General features: G+C 41.8%; 1 protein-coding gene across 1 annotated transcript in view; it reads right to left on the bottom strand.

Annotated features, from left to right (window-relative positions):
* The window catches only part of PDCD1 (programmed cell death 1), a 128,760-nt gene that overhangs the window by 8,002 nt on the left and 100,325 nt on the right, over nt 1-20,433 (bottom strand). The window contains exon 4 of the mRNA XM_044070906.1: nt 63-97. Coding sequence (XP_043926841.1) covers nt 63-97 — 35 coding nt within the window. The remainder of the gene's footprint in view (nt 1-62; nt 98-20,433) is intronic.

Here is a 20,433-nt window from a genome sequence, read left to right as displayed (position 1 = left end):
GCAGGCCTTCTATAATGATGAAAGGAAGGAATAATAATAAAATGCATGCCAAAAATGCTTACCAGACATTTCTTATCATCCTGCTGCTTTGTGATTTCTGAAAGATAAGACAGATGTATATAAAACCAACAGCTTTATGACACAAGAAACTTTTAATCACATAGAAAATATATCAACTTTAGTATATTTGAGTGGGTTTACTACTTGTGAAAACATAGCAACAAAAATACACATCCAGGCAGAAGAATAACCAGTCAACATGGCTGAATACAATAAAGTAGCAGTTCTAAAATTTAATAAAACAGCATAAAAATGTTAAAAACATCCAAATGAAAAACAAACACTTTCACATATATCCAAGTGCTTCTTCAGATTTAATAAAACAGGTATAAAATTATGCTTAAAGGTCATTTAGACTCTTCCCTCTGTTACTTTGTAATTCTAAAATCCATTTAGTTTCAATATATTCAGTTTTAGTGCTAACATCACCACTTCGAATGCCAACATTAAAAATTTGCAGCGCAATAAAATTAAACTTATGGGTACTTCCAGCAACTAAAATATGTTTTGACAGTGCATTTGTTTTATCTTTTCTAGACACATCATAAATGTGTTCAAGTACACAGTCTTTCAAAGCTCTGTTAGTTTTACCAACATAAAAACTTCTACAAACAGTGCAGCTAGCTAAATAAACAAGATTGCAGCTCTTACAATTTGCAAAGAAATTGAATTTATAAACCTGCTTAGTCTCAAGATGCTCAAATCTATCAGTAGTTTCAATAAATTGACATAAATACCCAGGCACCTTTTTATACTATTTGTTAATGTAAAGAAGCATAGAAGTAGAGTTCAGGGGTTTAACTGCTGGCTCACTTTATCTTTCTAGCTTTGTTACATCCAATGAGTATGCAAATATCATAAATAATGGTCTATGGGCCAGAAGAAGCCTGCAAGTATGAATGTATAGTCCTTATTAGAAGGGAATGTGTAATGATTTTTTTAGCACTCTTTGCCCCCACTGTCCATAGATACTCAGCTCCTCCTGGTCAATTGGCTTATGTCTTCCCCATCATGAGATCAGGGTCAATTAGGAGGGGGCTTCATACAGATAGCCACTGGGGGTGGTTTGAACGTTTTCTTCTTAAACTCTATTTTTAACCCTGATGAACACTCTGTTAATGGAGCTGAAGGGAGAATGTGCAATGGACTGACCATGCTGGATGTCCCTCACTTCCATGAGGACTGATCATGCCAGATATCCCTCACTTCCATGAGAGACAATACCAGCAAGCTGTCCCATCCACTTCCCTCAGGCACATAAAATTATTTCTCTAGTCTCCACTAGTAAAATGACACTTCCTAATGTACTCCTGAACACCCTTAACCCATTCCTCCCCCCGCCTCTAAGAGAGGCAAGTGGACCATGCCCCTTAGTGCTCTCCATCCCTGCTTTACTCCTCCATTGTCAGGGTCACTATAAAACTCTGGTTGTTTGGGTCACAATAAGAGATCCAGTCCTTTACATCATGGGGCCAGGCTGCATATAATGATTTTGAAGACCAAACCATTGAGTTTGTGTGGTTGCAGTTTGGGTTTCAAACTCCTTGGACTTCAAAGTGTTACGCTTTGTTGAATTATGCCTATTGACATATACATAAAAAGTGAACTGGGCTATCTGCAAATAGCACAGTTTCAGCATGTAAGTGAGGAAGTTGTGGAGAAAGAAGGCCCACATGTGGGTATGGTATAAGGAGTTCTCCTGTTAAAATACTGGATAAATTATTTTATTTTTCTCTATTGTACATTATTTGTGTGCTTTTAGTTCTTGTTTTGTTTCATCAGTTTCATTTAGACAGAGTTTTAGTGGGGGTAGGTTTTATGTTGCAAGCTTTGCATGCTTGGGGTTTGATGCTTTGGTCTTTGAATCTGTGATGCAAGTCCTGATTTACTGTTCCTGGTGCAGCCCATGACTGGAACATAGCAGGCATCTCATCTGCAGCAGCTGCCCTCCTGCTCCACTTAGTCTCATTCCTACTTTGATCTTCCTCTCTCATTTGTTCTTTTGAAGTACATTGGCTAAGCAATCAGAATACCACTGATGTTCACATTATTGCAACCTGAGTAGGAGGAGGGTTAGCTAGTCAGTGACAGGAGTATAGTCAGGAATATAATGTATGCTATAGTGGACACTTTTTATTTATCTGAATATGGAGATTTCCTTGAACTAATTCTTTTAATTGGAATTTTTATCATGGTTTATGGTAATATATATGTTAAAGATTTCTTTTTTTTAAATTCAAGCTGACTAAATGTATTTTTGCTCATGCCTCTCAATTCATACTTTTGGGTTATTCTACATTTGGTCTGTGCAGTTCCAGTGAATGGATTCTTTTTTTAAATGTCTTCATCACAGTTAATTAAAGTGTACAAACTTTTACAGTACATTGTAATGTTTTTTTTTAACTTTTTCCCATAGATGCAGGACTATGTTTTATATATAAAAGTAATGATGGGTACTTGTCCATCTGCCAAAAACATACTCCTTTATTGTTGTCTTGAGTTATGTTTTATAATTTAAACATTTTGAAATGTTTATTTGAACTGTAGAGATTCAAATTAACATAATGAAAAAGTATACTGCCACAAATGTACTGTCTAGAGTTGGGGCTGAGCTGTACCAGGGATATATTCTGGAAGACGGTGTACAGTTCTGAAATCCGAGTTATGTTCCTATAGATTCCATATCTGTATTAAAATACACTTTTGATAATATGAGTGAATATAGAGAAGCATTGATTTTTATGGCATTATTCCATAGAAGACTTCTCAGTTTAGCTACTAGGAGCATTTATACCAGGAGTACTAAAATTATCAGGTCAGCACTTAAAATTTCATGCCTGGTGTGAAGGCTGCCAGCCTAGCCAGATAGAATTTTATAGATCATTCCATCATTTGTAAATATGAATATTGAAATACAAACTTGTTTTCTTAAATGAAACAAAAATCTGCGAGTACACCAATGAGTGCCAAACCATTGTTGTGTACCAGAACCAATAATAAATAACAAACAATTAATAATTGATATTAATAAATTTACTACAAACACACATTTATTAGCATTTTTAGATTCATTTAGTAGTTTTAGATACATTTAACATTTTAAGAAGTTTAATTTTATAGTATTTTTATCAAGCATACAGATATTTATTAGAGATATTGTTAACTTTCAGTGGAAAAATTTTCTAATTTAATATATATATACATTCATATTGTAATCTTTACACATAAAATTATATGAACATTAATAATTATTCACTTTGCCATTTAGATATTTATACTATATTTTACTATATATTAGATTTTAAATTACCATAGACATCAGATGTTGTACATTCTATATATTGTTATTAGTAAATATTATTAACGCAATATTATTATAGACACGACACTTTTATAACACATCACCAAATCTTGTATAACTTACGTAGCAGTTTCCAAGTACCAGCAACAGATTATAGTGATTGGACAATATTTGTATCATACATATATACATACTCATTATTTGTATTGTTTTTATACGCAATGTCACTTTAAATGTTTGAATGTTTTTGGCGCCAAAAAAGATATTTAAGTACCAAAATCATTATGTATTATGAGTTATGAGGAAGCCCTGTTACTGTGGGTGAAAGCGCTAAACTCTTGTGTTGTTGTTTCTTTTGTAATAAATTCCAGTGATTCATTCAAACGCTGGTCGCTATTAGTTTGTTCTCGGCCTTGTCGCTTTGGCACTCATTGGTGTACTCGCAGATTTTTGTTACATGGTTACGCAGATTTGTTTTTCTTTCTTAAATGAAAGAATATGCTGTGAAATGTTGGACTTAAAACAATGTAGCAACATTGCCATCTGCTGCAAAGAAAGCTAAGTGAAGCATTTCTAGTCTGTCCTTTGAAATTAAAATTACTTCATGCTGTCCTTTGAAGTTAAAGATTCAGAGTCATTCCGTCTGGGCAAGCACATTCTTTCTATTGTTTTAACCAAGAGTTAGGTTGCTAGATTTAAACATGCAAATTTATTTTTATTGCCCTGGTTTCTGCCTAAGTGTAAAATAATGTAGATGCAGTTTCTGTTGGCCTGGGAACACCAGGAAAGTGAAAGAATGATGTAATGTTTATCAGAACTGCAATTTCAATTTAAACAGAGAGAACCAGAAGGCATTAAGCATTTTTGTCTGTATCATCCAACTCAGCACTCTGCCTGTTGTCTTGTGCAAATTATCTTAGACTTGTGCTTTCTTTTAGATTAGCTAGGAACTATAAAGATTAGACTAAGTGTTTTTCTGTGATGTCAGAACTGTACTACTGATTTATTTGAAGTATTCCTGTGTGATCTCTGAACTCTTGACTAGCACTGCCTGTGTAGTAGAAAGCATTGTCTTGTGGTTTTGATTATTTGTTATTAAACGTTTTAACTGTGGCTGGTTTGTGTAGAGAATTTAAGCTCTTTAGAGTACTTGTATGCTTTTGGTAAAACTGTACAAAGCCACTGTAATAAGATGTGACTGTTTAGTCACAACTACCAGTTGGATAATAATATTGCACAATAATAACTGGACACACTTTTAAGGGCCTTTGAGTATCTGATAAATGTTAGTGGGTGGTGGCAGCTGGTACTACCATATAGTCTGGGAGAAAGGGGCACAGCTAGAGAACCTGTGCCAACCTTCCCCAGGAGTGTCTGTGTAGTTGTATAAACTCTTATCTCAAAGTGCATGTGTGTGTGTGTCAGCTACTTGGGCAGGGACATGAAGCACTGGTTGGACAGAGTGGGTGCTAGAGCTTTTAGCTTGCCCACTAGGCTGAGATCTGGACCCTATAGCTGTGCCAGTGGGGAGTCTTATTGGGGACTGTGGGAGCAAGGGAGAAACCAGCCCCAGACTGTCTGTGATCTCTGTGTGCTCTTAAGGGAAATTGCACTTTACTGTGTGTATTTGCTATCCTTTCTTCATACATGAGACTCCCTCTCTGGGGTTAGTGGTGAGGATTGAGGCTCCTTGATTGCTGGGCCAGGGCACAAGCATCAGATATTAATTGGAAGCAGTTGTTGATATATCCACGTCACATATTACTTGGTGCTAGTGATTGGGATATCCTCACATATTAATTGTTTGGCAGCGGTGGGATATCCACATCACATATTAATTAGTTGGCAAATACTATTTGATGTGTAGTGGTGTGGGTAGACTGCATCTTGTAGCTTGTGTACAGTGAGCTTTGAAGGTGTTTTTGTACTCTAAAACAGCCATGTAGTGAATACTCAGATCACAATTGTTTTATTTCTTTTGTTAGCTTAGTTAGTCAAGTTGAGCAGGCAGCATGTCAGCAGAGGAGTATGGAAAGCTGACAAGGAGCCAGCTGGTGGAGATGTGCCAGGCTAGGGGACTGGTACATGGAAACCTGACTAAGGCAGACCTGATTGCAGCCTTGGTTACAGCTGCATCAGAAAACAGCAACCAGGAAGACAATCAGACTGACAGTGGAGATATAATACCCTCAGAAAATGGACAGCTCAACCTTTCTGCAGTGGACTTAAAAATCCAGCTGGAGCTAAAGAGACTTGAGTTGGAGGCCAGGTGTGTGGAAATAGAAGCAAATGAGAGACTGCAATGTTTGCAGGCTGAGGAGAATGAGAAACTGTTACTTGTGGAAGCTGAAGAAAAAGAGAGGCAGAGGCAGCATGAGAAGGAGATTCTGACTCTTTGCCAGAGTCATAGAGGTAATGGGGAAGGGAGTAACTGGACCCCATAACCACAAAAGGTCAGTAATTTCTTCCACAGTTTAAAGAGGGGGATCATTTTTATAGTTTAATTCATATGTTTGAGAGGATATATAAACAGTATGAAGGTGACCAAGGCTCTGGGTACGGTTCCTGACCCCCTTATTCCATGGTCTTGGTACAGTTCCTGACCCCCTTATTCCATGGTAAAGCTGTAACTGTTCTGTCCAAAATGTCTGATGTTGCATGTTTTGATTATACTGCTGTAAAAAATAGTCTTTTAGAACTGTTTAAGCTAACACCTGAAATGTATAGGAAAATGTTTTGTGAGCATGGACGCAAGGCAAATGAAAGTGTGTGTGAATATGTTGCTGAACTGAGCACTTATTTCCATAGGTGGGTGAGTGGATGGCAGGTCACTACTGTTGAAGAGCTGGCAAACCTTTTGGTGAGGGAACAAACCCTTAGCACTTAGGCTTGAGGACATGAGAATCTGGTTAGCTGATAGACAGTGTGCTACTTCAGATAAGTTGGAGAATAAGGGAGACCTATACCTGGAAAGCATGGCAGCCCTGCACAGAAATGGGACCCCCAATACTGCTCATGGGTCTTAAGAAACCCATGTTGAGCAGCACAGACTGCCACAACAGAATCTGCCAGTAGCAGGGGAAGCCACTAGTTCAGGTACACGTCCAGGTGCTAGGGTTAAATGTTTTGAATACAACCAGTGGGGCCATGTGGCATACAGATGTCCACAGAGGCAAGGTGGGGACCCAAAGGTGAGGGAGCCAGTAACTGGGAAAGACAAAATGTCAATAGTAGGTTGTCTTGAGACAACAGGGGTACCAAACTATCATCCTGCAGATGTCCTGATAGGGAAGGATTTTGATGAGGCAGTACCATGTGCTTATGCAGTTACACACAGTAAGGCTAGGAGACAATCATGTGGGTCTGGTAGCCTGGGGGAAACCCAGAAAGACTGTATACTTGCAGCCAGGACTGGTGAGGTGGTTACTTCAGGGAGGGAGCTACTCTGTAGCAGTGAGACTGAAGGTGAGCCACAGCTGCTTGTGGGTACTGATGGTCCCTTGGACAGAGTGACTCCAAAGGTAGAGGTGAGTAGTAGTACCAAGGCTGACAGTGAGACATCACTGTCAGATGATGCCAGACTTCCTGTGGAAGGGGAGCTGGGAAGGGTTACAAGGAGAGAGTTGAGACAGGCTAAGCTCTCAGACCTAACATTGCAAGGCCTGAGGCAGGTAGCTAGGGAGGCACCTGATTCTCAAGGAAAGGGGTAATCTGTATACTGGGACAAAGGGTTACTATACAGAGAGTGGACCCCTGAGGGAGGGCTATAAGGTGAGAGAATACAGTAGTTGGTAGTGCCTAGAGCCTATCATCTGGCACTTTTAGCCATAGCTCATGATATTCCCTTTGCAGATCACATGGGCATAAAACATACAAAGAGGCATATTATGCAGAACTTCTATTGGCCTGGAATTTCTGGAGATTTAACAGTGTAGTGCAGGACCTGTGAGCAGTGCCAAAAGGTAGGCAAGGCAGGCGACAAGGTGAGAGCTCCTTTGATGCCTTTGCCTATGACTGAGGAGCCATTTCAGAGGATAGATATGGATATTGTAGGTCCTCTGAATACCCCAAGTTCCACAGGGTAGTGGATTATGCTACTCGATACCCTGAGGCAGTAACTTTGTCCGCCATTGAGGCAGAGAAGGTGGCAAATGCTTTGTTAGAGATTTTCAGCAGGGTTGGGTTCCCAAAAGAAATACTGACTGACAGAGGTGCCAATTTCATGTCAGACCTGCTGGCTTGTCTGTGGAAGTCCTGTGGGATGAAGCACATGAAGACCACCCCCTACCATCCACAGACTAATGGTCTTGTTGAGAGGTTAAACTCTACAATTAAGTCCATGCTACGGGCATTTGCAGATCAGTTTAAGAGGGAGTGAGAAAAATATTTGCCCCATCTGTTGTTTGCTTACAGAGAAGCTCCCCAGGAATCCACTGGTTTTTCACCCTTTGAGTTGCTGTATGGACATAGGGTGAGGGGACCTCTAGATTTAATTTGAGATGAGTGGGAAGGTGAGTGCGAGTCTCACAAGGAGTCTGTTGTGGCATATGTCCTAAACCTCATGATAAGGCTCAGGAAACTCATGGACTGGGCCCAGGAGAACCTGGCAGAAGCCCAACAACAGAAAAAGGTGTGGTATGACAGGAATGATCGAGCTAGAGAGTATGCTATGGGGCAGCAGGTTATGGTTCTCATTCCTGTCAGACACAACAAGCTGCAAGCAGCTTGGGAGAGTCCCTACAAGGTGGTAAGAAAGGTAATTGATGTTAACTACATGGTAGAACTGCTAGACAGAAGGCAGGGGCACACATTGTACCATGTTAACATGATGAAACTTACCGTGATAGGGAGGCCCTTGTGCTGAGCATTCGCAGTGGATGGCAGGAGGAGTCTGAGGGAGATCTGGGGACTGATCTCCTCAGTGAGGCTCGGGCTGACAGCTCAGTGGAAGGGGTAGCAATGTCCCAGCAGCTATCTCCTACCCAGGTTCGAGAAATCTGAGCAGTGTTGCAGGAATTTGGAGACACGTTCACTGGGAAACCAGAGTGTACCCACCTAGTGCAGCACCAGGTGGATACGTGACCCCAAAGGCCTATTAGACAGGCCCCTTATAGATTGCCTGAGAGAGTCAGACTGACGCTGAGGGAGGAGGTACAGGAGATGTTGGAACTAGGGGTGATTCAAGAGTCCAACAGTCCCTGGGCCTCCCCAGTAGTGCTGGTACCAAAGAAGGATGGCAGCACCAGGTTCTGTGTGGACTACAGGAAATTAAATAGTCACACAGAGTCGGAGGCTTACCCCATGCATAGGACAGATGAGGCCCTAGAGCAGCTGGGTGCGGCTAAGTATCTTACAATCATTGATCTTACCAAGGGTTACTGGCAGGTGCCCTTGACTCCCAGTGCTAGAGAGAAGTCAGCCTTTGTGACTCCTTTTGGCTTGTATGAGTTCGCAAAGATGTCCTTTGGGATGAAGAATGCCCCAGCGACTTTCCAGAGGCTGGTCGATGATATCCTAGCAGGAGCAGGAGGTTTGCCCTTGCTTACATAGATGATATTGCCATCTACAGCCATTCCTGGCCAGAGCACCTTCAGCATGTCACAGAGGTGCTGGGCAGACTACAGAGGACAGGGTTGACCATTAAGCCGAGCAAATGTCAGGTGGGTATGGCAGAGGTCTCCTTCCTAGGACATAGAATGGGGAGTGGTAAGATAAGGCCAGGACCTGCCAAAGTGGAAGCTATTCAGGCATGGCCTGTACCTCTTACTAAAAAGCAGGTGAGGACATTTTTAGGGACAGCAGGTTACTACAGAAAGTTCATCCCCAGTTATAGTACCATAGCTGCTCCCCTGACAGACATCACAAGGAAGAACAGGCCAGATAAGGTAGTGTGGACCCCAGCATGTGACCAGGGATTCCAGAAGCTTAAAGAAGCTTTGGGAGGACCCCTGTGTTAGCCAGTCCAGATTACAGCAAATAATTTGTTGTGCAGGTGGATGCTTCGAACCATGGGGTGATGGCTGTACTTAGCTAGATTTCTTCAGAGGGGGAAGAGTGCCCAGTGGTTTATCTCAGTCATATGCTCCAACCCAGGGAGGAATGCTATGCAGCTGTAGAAAAGGAATGTCTAGCCATAGTGTGGGCACTGCAGAAACTTCAGCCTTATCTGTATGGAAGGAAATTCACTGTTATGACAGATCACAACCCCCTAATATAATTAAACAGAGCCAGCCAGCAAAATGTCAAGGTACTAAAATGGAAAATAGGGTTGCAAGCATATGATATGTCAGTGCAGCACCGCAGTGGGGTCAGCAATGCCAATGCAGATTGGCTCTCAAGACAGGGCACGGGTGAGGTACACTCAGCTAGACCTAACCCTCTCAAGCGGTGTTTCTCAAGGGTCACTTGAAAAACTAGCTTGTGTTCTCCTGGGGGGGGGGGTAGAAATGTGAAGGCGGCCAGCCTAGCCAGATAGACCTTTATAGATAATTCTATCATTTTTAAATATGAATGTTGAAATACAAACTTGTTTTCTTAAATGAAAGAATATGCTGTGAAATGTTGAACTGAAAACAATGTAGCAACATTGACATCTGCTGTAAAGAAAGCTAAGTCAAGCATTTCTGTCCTTTGAAATTAAAATTACTTCATGCTGTCCTTTGAAGTTAAAGATTCGGGGTCATTCTGTCTGGTCTAGCACATTCTTTCTATTGTTTTAATCAAGAGTTAGATTGTTAGATTTAAACAGGCAAATGTATTTTATTTCCCTGGTTTCTGCCTAAGTGTAAAATAATGTAGAAGGAGTTTCTGTTGGCCTGGGAACACCAGGAAAGTGAAAGAATGATGTAATGTTTATCAGAACTGCAATTTCAATTTAAACAGAGAGACTAAGAAGGCATTAAGCATTTTTGACTGGATCATCCAACTCAGCACTCTGCCTGTTGTCTTATGTAAGTTATCTTAGACTTGTGTTTTCTTTTTGATTAGTTAGGAACTATAAAGATTAGACTAAGTGTTTTTCTGTGATGTCAGAACTGTACTATTGATTTATTTTAAGTATTTCTGTGTGATCTCTGAAGTCTTGACTAGCACTGTCTGTGTAGTAGAAAGTATTGTCTTGTGGTTTTGATTATTTATTATTAAATATTTTAAAGCCTTTTAACTGTGACTGGTTTGTGTAGAGATAATGTAAGTTCTTTAGAGTACTTGCATGCCTTTGGTAAAACTGTGCAAAGCCACACTAATAAGCTTTAACTGTTTAGTCACAACTACCAATTGGATAATAATATTACACAGTAATAATTGGACACCTTTTTAAGGGCCTTTGAACAGCTGATAAATATTAGTCGGTGGTGGCAGCTGGTACTACATATAGTCTGGGAGAAAGGGGCACAGCTGGAGAACCTATGCCAGCTTTTTCCAGGACTGTCTGTGTGGTTGTATACACTCATCGCAAAGTGTGTGTGTGTGTGTGTGTGTGTGTGTGTGTGTGTGTGTTAGCTACTTGGGCAGGGACACAAAGCACTGGATGGACAGAGAAGGTGCTAGAAGTTTTAGCTTGCCCACTAGGCTGATATCTAGACCCTATAGCTGTGCCAGTGGGGAGTCTTATTGGGGACCTGGGGAGCAAGGGAGTGACCAGCCCTGGACTGACTGTGATCTCTGTGCGCTCTTAAGGGAAATTGTACTTTACTGTGTGTATTTGCTATCCTTTCCTCCTATATGAGATACCCCTCCCTGGTGTTAGTGGTGAGGAATGAGGCTCCTTGATTGCTGGGCCAGGGCATGGGCATCACACCTGGCATGTTTCTTTTTCATGATGACTATGTAAATGTATATTTGGACATTGTATTCTCAAGCTGGAAGATACTAAATAATGTTCTCTGAAATGTCCATTTTCCTATAGAGGTTCATAGGTTCATAGATTAGTACTAAGCTGACTGCCCTTGCGAGCCATTTTAAGCCTAGCCAATTATCCCTTGTGAGACTCAAACTCTTTAACCATTAGGCCACCCTCAATATTTATATACTTCCCTTTATTTTTAATATTCTGTCGTTTGGCCTTTATCTTGGCTATTGGACTTCAGTAATTTGGTATTTAAACATGCCTTGAATTTTTTACTTGATCTGATGAAGTTACTCTATTAACAGTGACAAAATGTGCTTTCTTTGTGCAACATTCATTTCTCTGTGTATCATCTTTGGGCCATTGGATTTGTTGGACTTGTTTGCTTTGGTTTTATTTTGTTAGGGGTTTGCATTCAGTTTGCTAAGCTTATCAGTAATGCCTAAGTGTGGGGATATGTCAAAAGCCTTTGCCAAACTGAGGTATGCTGTGTACACAGAGTTGCCCTCATCAATGGCCTTGGTCACATTTTAGAAGAAATCCATCAGATTTAACAGGCAGGATATGCCTTGATGAAGCTGAATTGATTTGGATCCATGGTCTGGGGGTCACCTATGTCTTTATTTATGACATCCATAATGATACATTCCATGGCCTTAAAAATGAGGCAGGTCAGGCTTATGGGTCTGTAATTCCCTGGTTTTGTTGCTGGGCCACCTTTGTGGACGGGAATAACTGGTGCTGTTCTCCATTTCACAGGAACAAAGCCTGTAGTTAGGCTATGATTGAAAAGGGTACTTAATGGTGATGCTAATCCATATTTTAGCCTGTTTAGAAGACAGCCTGGGATGCCATCTGGTCCCATAGAGGCTGTGTTTTTTGCCTTGGACAAGGCTTTAATGACCTGCACTTCAGATATGTAAGGTGGAGGAGAAGTTTGGGGGAAGGTTTGTGATACGTTTGGAGGGGATAAGGGAGTGAAATTTTCAACAAACCTATTTGTTTTTTTGAGCAGCAACTTTTTGCATTTATTGTAAAGTTTGTTTCTTGCTGGTTGTCCACCATGGTAGCTTGTTTGTACTTGAGGATCTGGCTTTGATTCTTTCTGGTACAGCTGAATTTATACACTTATGCAAGTGATTGTACAGGGCTTTAATGCAAGCTTCGATATAGTTACCAATTCCAGCTGGGGGTGGGGCTTGGAATGCATTTATACCTTCACCTAGGAGTGTATAGTTTGCCTTGGGGTCTATATTAAATCAGCAAATGCTTAAAAAAGCAAACACTGATTTATTGACCCCATGTAAGTGAAAGCTTACAATCCCGAACACTTAGAACAGCAATTTTTTTCCCTGGGAAAGAAATCACTGTTCCAAAAAAGAAATAAAAAACAAAAAACTTTAAAACATTACATAAAGTGGGGGGCTTTGCTCCCCTCACCTCCCACACCCCCTATTTAAATATACCAACTCCGAGATTGCACTACAGTGACGAAAATGGCAAAATAATGAAGGTGGCCAAGTGATTTCTTTCCCAGGGAAAAAATTCGCTTATATGCCATTTCGGTATTTTGCCATTTCGTGCTTTCAAGATCAATCAAGACGCATTCGAAAGAATGCGTCTTTAATCATATAATAGGGAACCTTTGCCTTGGTGAAGGTTTTTACTCTGATTTCACCCTTTTTGGATTCTGGTGTTAGTGCCAGATCGAAGATGATTGATTTGTGGTCAGATTTAACTAATGACGTTCCAACAGTTGCAGCAGTGCATCTGTTTGACATATTCAGAATCTTCAGAAATCTTTTTCTGTTTAAAAACTGTCATAGCTTGTTGTCTTAGGCTATTGTATAAACTGAAACATTTACTCTGTGTAATTATCTCTTGGCTAGTGGGGGCTGGTTCTTTTGTGTTCTTGTAAAAAAAAAGTTGTGTTTCTGGTCTTTGGTGCAGGCTGGAGAAGTTGTTTGACCGCAACTGAGCTACAAAATATAAGTATTCTTTGATTATTTTAACAGATTACTGTTTTTATAATTTAATATATATAAAGCACTTTGTCTATTCAGAATCTTCAGAAATCTTTTTCTGTTTAAAACTGTCATAGCTTGTTGTCTTAGGCTATTTTGTCCGACCCTCCTCCCTGTTGGTGTCTTGCTCTTATACTTGGTGGCTTTGCAGTTGCCCGCCCCTACTGTGACACACCTCCCAGTCTAGTGTCATTAGCTCATTCTTCTTAATACAGAGAGAACATTTGATAAGGCCTTCTGTTCCTCCTTTTTACCTTTTCAAAAGTAAAACAAAACTTTTTTTCTTCTTCGCCTGAACCTTCTTGTGTTCTGACTGTCCTTCTCAAACATATTGGAAATATACAGTATATTTCAGAGCATTTGTTATAACTGTATTTGCTATAACTGATTTAAGTATTTTTTCTGGCTTTTTGAATATTTACTGCTTAGCGACTGCATCTTAGCCTGTTTATACAGCTCTGCATTCTATTTAAACTGTTTTTGTGTTGATTAACTGTTTTGCACTCTTAAAAATTATTTGTTGCTTAATTTTACCTGTAGGCTAACACACTCAAGTGTGCTAGCCACTTAAAAGCATTTATAGCATTTACTGTCTGTTTTTTTCCTTGTCTCTGTAAAAAAAAAAAAAAAAAAAAAAATCTCTTGTTTTCCCACCTTACTGAACTAGAGTAGTCCAGTTTCAGAGTTGCTGATCCCTGGGCTTTGTTTTTAGTTCCTGTTACTGATCCATTGCCTTATTAGGAAGGAGGGAAGTTTCTTTGCTTACCAGTGGGAGTGGGAAGCACTGAGCAGCCTTTTGTCCGAATTGGTGAAGTTTCAGCCAGAAACTAGTAGTCTATTGGTCGTTTGTGCCAATTCCTAGCTCCTTTCAGCCCCTGCTATAAAACACGCTAAACACGTGTTTTCCAGCTTGTACCAACTCTGCACAGATCCTCGTGGTGGCCTGCAGAGTGATCCAAGCAGCAGAGAGCTAAAAGAGTGACTTTCTACCAGATATAAGTATTTTTGTGGCTTTCCCACTGTTATTAAGCTAGCGACTGCATTTCGCCTGTTTTACTGCTACTTTAAGTGATTTCTGCATTTTACACTGTTTATTGCACTTTAAGTTACTAATTGTTGCAAATTGTTTCTGTAGGCTACACACTAAAGTGCGCTAGCCGATTTACAGCATTTATAGCATTTACTGTCTGTTTTTTCCTTATCTCTGTAATAAAACAAAAAATCTCTTGTTTTCCCACTTTACTGAACTAGAGTAGTCCAGTTTCAGAGTTGCTGATCCCTGGGCTTTGTTTTTAGTTCCTGTTACTGATCCATTGCCTTATTAGGAAGGAGGAAGTTTCTTTGCTTACCAGTGGGAGTGGGAAGCACTGAGCGGCCTTTTGTCCCATTTGGTGAAGTATCAGCCAGAAACTAGTAGTCCATTGGTCGTTTTGGGCCAATTAATAGCTTCCTTCAGCCCCTGCTATAAAACACGCTAAACTGTACTGCTGATCTAACCAGCATATCCTATAACTGAAAAGTTCATCTCTACTTGATTCCCAAGTAGACTATTTTCTATCTGTAAAGCCTAGCACTTACTCCTACAGTACTTGCACCTTGATAAAGCACTCTTATTATAGATAGTACCCCACCAGCCCAAAACCCACTTCCCCCGGAGTCCTTTGTAAGTTCTTTATCTACTACTTCTAGTATGTCGAGGGATCAGTTGCTAGTGTCCTCTCCAGCTCAACTGGTGAACCTGGGAATATTGAGGCAATGTTACAATTGCCTCATGTACACAGACAATCCTCTCCTTCTCCCACAAAACACAAATACATGCGAGAGATGCAACTATACGGCCAAACTGGAGGCTGAGCTCTCTCAACATAGGACTGGCAAGACCAGACAGGAGGAGAAGGCAACCACACACAATACATACCCAGTCACACATGGTACCATCACAACTTCAAATCATACACATACTCACACAAAGACATACTCGGAGGCTCTGGTCAAATTTTACCAAAACAGCAGAGGCCACCAAAGCAGACACCCAAACAACTACCACCTCACGACCCAACACATGCAACACATAGACCACACAGTCAGAGTGTCAAACAGTCACAGCCCTTAAGGCCAAACAAAATGCCAGACACACTTGTCATTGGTGATTCCATAGTCAGGCACACTGACGTCCCGCTCACCAGACTGAGTAAGGAGAAGGTCACAGTAAGCTGCCTGTCGGGCGCTAGAATCCACCACATAACGCAAGCACTCAGGTCTCTCAACAGCAGGTACAAGTACGACTCAGTCATTGTCCACGCTGGTGTCAACGACCTGAGACGCACCTCCTTGGACTACATGAAAGGGACGCCGAGGAGCTCTCTGATTATGTAGCCCAGGCAGGTATGACCCTGACCTTGAGCAGTATCCTACCTTCACCTAGAATGATGCCACAATACAGTGATAAGATGATCAGCTTTAATAATTGGCTTAAATTCTGGTGTCATTCAAAGGGGATCCAATGTCTGTCTGCCTGGGATGACATGCTGGACAAGCCACGCTGCTTTCGCAAGGGACGGCTTGCACCTGTCACCCTGGGCTTCCGGATATTGGCAAAGGCTCTTGCCACCCCATAGTGCCTTTTTAGGCAAGGCTCAAATTCTAAACCTACCACCCTAGAACACCAAAAGGAAAAAACTAAGGGTAATGCTGCTCACTGCCAGAAGTCTCAATCTCAAGATGCACGCACTCGAGGCCCTTCTCAATATGGAGAACATCGATGTCTGTGCTGTGACAGAAACCTGGTTCAAGGCTCCTGAGAGCACCCCAGCACTAACAGGTTTCACCTCATATCATACGTTCCGGCCCCAAAATCCGGACAACACCAAGAAAGGAGGGTGTCCATATTCATAAAGGACACCCACACCTCAAGGTTGGTGGCAACGCACGATGCATCGGAGACCATCCAGGTGAAATTAACCATAGGCAAGACTGCTCTGCAATTTGTAGCATGTTACAGGCCACCCTCTGAAACTCAGGAACCTCACATGGCCTTCCTGAAAACATTGGAGGGATAAATGTATCTCCAAACACCATCATACTAGGTGACTTCAACTACCCTAATATAGACTGGGAACACTACTCAAGCCCGAACACTCTAACCCAAAGATTCCTGGAGTTCATAAACTCAAATGCCATGGAACAACTAGTCACCATCCCCACAAGAGGTGAAAACATACTTGATCTCATCATCACGAACATGGGATCAAAATGTTCAACACCGAAGTATACCCCTCACTGGTGAGATCAGATCATAAACTAATCTCGCTGGAGGTCCTCATCCCGCCCCACCTGAAACAAAAAGACCACAGTGAAAAACTTCTCAAAAGCCAATTTCACACTTCTAAAAACTAGTGTGGTCTCCTTTAAGGCCCCTGAGCCAGTGGTAAACATTACTCAAACCGCTGAATCACTTACAAATGCCTTCTACCAGCACCTACAGGACTGCATGGATCAGGCAATCCCAAACAAAACTAAGACTCTCTGTACCAAAGGCAAGCGTCCAGTCTGGTGGACCCCAGCCATAAACAAGCTCTACAACAAAAGGAGGAAGCTACTACAAGATAGAGCAAAATCCTTGAAAGGTAAGACACCTTTGATCATTATAAGTAAAAACTAAGAGCTCTCATAAAATCATCCAAGGCAAATTTTGAGAGAAAAATCGCCAAGGACTCTAAAGACAATCATAAGGCCTTCTTTAGCTATGTTAGAAACCTAGGAGGAAACTCCCAGATATGCTCAGAATTAGTTCAAAATGATGTGAAAGTTACTGAACCTACACACATTGCTAACATACTGGCTGACAGGTTCAGTGCAAACTTCTCCCCTCCCCCAAAGGAGAGATATCTATTCCAGAGGATTGTAGCCCCCAAACATCTCCAACGCCCAGGTGAGAACTGCCCTCACTAAGGCAAAAACACAGCATCCATGGGACCGGATGGTGTCCCCGGCTGTGTGCTTCATGAACTCAATGAGGAATTAAACCCACAGTTAGGACAGCTGTTTAATCTTAGCCTCACCTCAGGATACGTACCCAAGGAGTGGCGCACGGCGACTGTGGTCCCACTTCATAAGGCGGTGCCTCCACAGACCCTGGAAATTACCGCCCCATTAGCTTGACAAGCCTTATCTGCAAAGCCATGGAGAGGATCATAATGGAACTCATAAATAAAGACATAGGGAACTTGCAGACTTTGGATCCAACCCAGTTTGGCTTTGTCAAAGGCAGATCCTGCCTCTTAAACTTGGTTGACTTTTTCGAGACAGTCACCAAGGCCATTGATGAGGGTAAGGCAGTCCATACAGCCTACCTCGACCTGGCAAAGGCCTTCGACACAATACCCCACTCAGGTATCATCGAAAAACTCATCAGCTTGAATGTAAACCCATACATCACAAGATGGGTTGCAAACTGGCTAAGCGACAGAACCCACAGGGTCAGAGTTGCTGGAGCCATGTCAGACACAAAGCCTGTCACAAGTGGTGTCCCACAGGGCTCAGTCCTGGGTCCACTCTTGTTCGGCATCTACTTTTCTGAAGTACAAGCAAACACAGGAGGGTTATGGCTGACAAAGTTTGCAGATGACTGCAAACTGGGCGCCATAGTCGAAAACACATCTGACACAGATATCCTCCAGAAGGGCCTCACAGAAACGGATAACTGGTGCCAGAGCCATGGCCTGAAGTTAAACGCCAAAAATGCATAGTCATACCCTTCGGGAAAAACAAGGTTACCCCTAGCTACCATATAGGTGACAATCCACTGAGCACAGAAAAAGTCATCAGGGATCTGGGGACCCAAGTTGACAGTAGTCTTTCGCTTGACACTCATGTTGCTAAAGTAGTTAGGAAAACCTTCTATATCGCCCACCTGATCATGAAGGGATTCACATCTAGATCAAGGGAGGTCATCGTCCCCTGTACTCATCACTCATTAGACCTATGATTGAGTACAATGCCCGTTCGAATGTATCTGACCAGACACCTGATGCAGCTTGAAAGGCCCCAAAAGTTCCTCACCAAAAGGATAAAGGGTCTCAAAAATATGTCTTATGCTGCCCGACTGAAAGAACTCCAGCTTTATTCAGTCTCATACCGCTTGCTCAGAGGTGACCTGTGCCTGACATATAAGGCCATGTCAAACCCAGATTTGATGAATATGCTTCACCTCAAAAATCTAGATCCCTCAGAACCACAAGGCGGGAGACTTAAACCTTGACACGGTTATAAATAGAACGTGCTGGAGGGACAGATTCATCACCCAGAGACTCCCTATGCTGTGGAACAAAATCCCGGTACATGTGAGGCAGAGCACCTCGCTGGCCTTGTTCAAGAGGAATCTTGACCAATGGATGGGAGATCGCAGATATACCCCAGGGATTACTTCAGTGTCACTGCTTGACAGAGGCACAGAAAAATGATAGGCATAGTTTTTATTCAAACTAAAGGGGTGGCGAAAGCCACATAACTATGGGCTAGGCTTATAAATGCCCTTGGGCAGATAGCCTAGTATGAACCTATGAACCTATGAACCTATGATATTATTGAGGACCAGATCTAGTATGTTTATTCCTCTTGTGGGGGTATGAACAGTTTGTTCCAGGGCATTTGAGTTAACAAAGTCAAGGAACTTTTGTGCTAGCGAATTAGGGCTAGTGTAGGTTTCCCAGTCGATGGTGGAATAATAGATATCCCCCATAACCAGAGTGTTCGGGAGTATTTGGATTGACTCCAGTTAGGACAATATAAGCTTCGTGCTTATCATGACCCATGACCCAAGGAGGGGGATCTATTACTGGCTATGACTTGAATGGGAGTTTTACCCACAGTAATCTGTACTTGGAGTAACGCTATGGAGTTGTCCAGTCTAACTAGATGGGAGGTGACTTTATCTCTAATATAGATAGAAACACCACCTCCTTTGTTTTTTACATGTTCATTTTGCAGTCTAAAGGTGTAGAAGGCATTGTAGTCTTGCAAGGCAGGGTACTCTGAGGCCTTGAACCAGGTTTCTGTGACTGCAGAGGCAAGTACAGTGATAGAAGTGCTTCCAGGGTGTGCAGTGCTTGGTAAGCTTATAGTGTTTAGCAGCATGACCCTTATTTTGTTTTGATTGGCAAATTTCACCTCAGTATGTTTGTTTTCGAGGCCTTTCTAGATCATTCTCGTCAGGGCGATATGCTGTTCAAGACTAGGGACATACATGCCTGGTACACATACTCAGAGAGCTCAATCATGTCTCACTTCATATAGTTCAATGAGGTGTGTCGCAGGTTGTTCACCCCAACATGAGCTATGACAGAGTCATAATGGTACTTGCTGCTGAGAGAACTGAGTGCATGCATGATCTGACGAACCCTGGCAGCGGAAAAGGAGCTGACTGTGAATTTCTCTTTATCTGACCTGGTGAGTAGGACATATGTGCGTCTCACTATGGAGTCTCCAATGACAAGAAAATTTGGTTTATGAGTGTTATGCATTAAGGGAATGGTAGGTGAGACACTGGTGTCACTATGTGTCGTGGGTGCTGTGGGAACTGTGTTAGTTGTAGCAGTCATTTGTTTTGGAGGTTTCTGGTGTTCTGGTAAGTTTTTTTGAGAGAAGCTCTGCATATGTTGATTTATGTACTGGATGCATGCTATGTGTATAAGTAGTGGTACTATGTATGTGCATGAGTAGTGGTGGGTGAGTTGATGACTTCTTCAGTGTTAATGTTTTGAGTGCTAGAGAGCAGGGATTCAAGATTCTTGGTGTAGACACATCTCTCGCACTCTGTACTAGAGTGAATTATTAGTAGAGGATTGTCAATGTACATGAGTCAGTTCCTACACTGCCTAACGAGACCCAAGTCAACAAGGCTGGCAGGAGAAACAGGGGTAGTCCAACTGTCTGTAGTGCTAGGTTTGAAGAACTGTTACTACAAAGGGTTTGCTTTCAGGACTGATCTAGGAGGTGCTCAATAGATGACGGGGTTTTTGGCTGGTGGTTTAATAGGTTACAGCTCACTAGCAATACTTCTTAGACTGTAAAGCTGTAAAGGCAGTGGAGTTGAGTGTTTTATTTAGCAGTAGATATGGAAATAAATATTCCAAATGGGTGTGCAGAATGCCAGAACACCCACACCACATATAATACAATGTGACTGACAAAGAACTGCAGTT

The sequence above is a fragment of the Protopterus annectens genome, chromosome 4.part1 (genome assembly GCF_019279795.1).
Source record: "Protopterus annectens isolate FY-2018-M chromosome 4.part1, PAN1.0, whole genome shotgun sequence".
In the NCBI taxonomy this organism is placed as follows: Eukaryota; Metazoa; Chordata; order Ceratodontiformes; family Protopteridae; genus Protopterus; species Protopterus annectens.
This window is presented reverse-complemented; position numbering and strand designations above follow the sequence as displayed.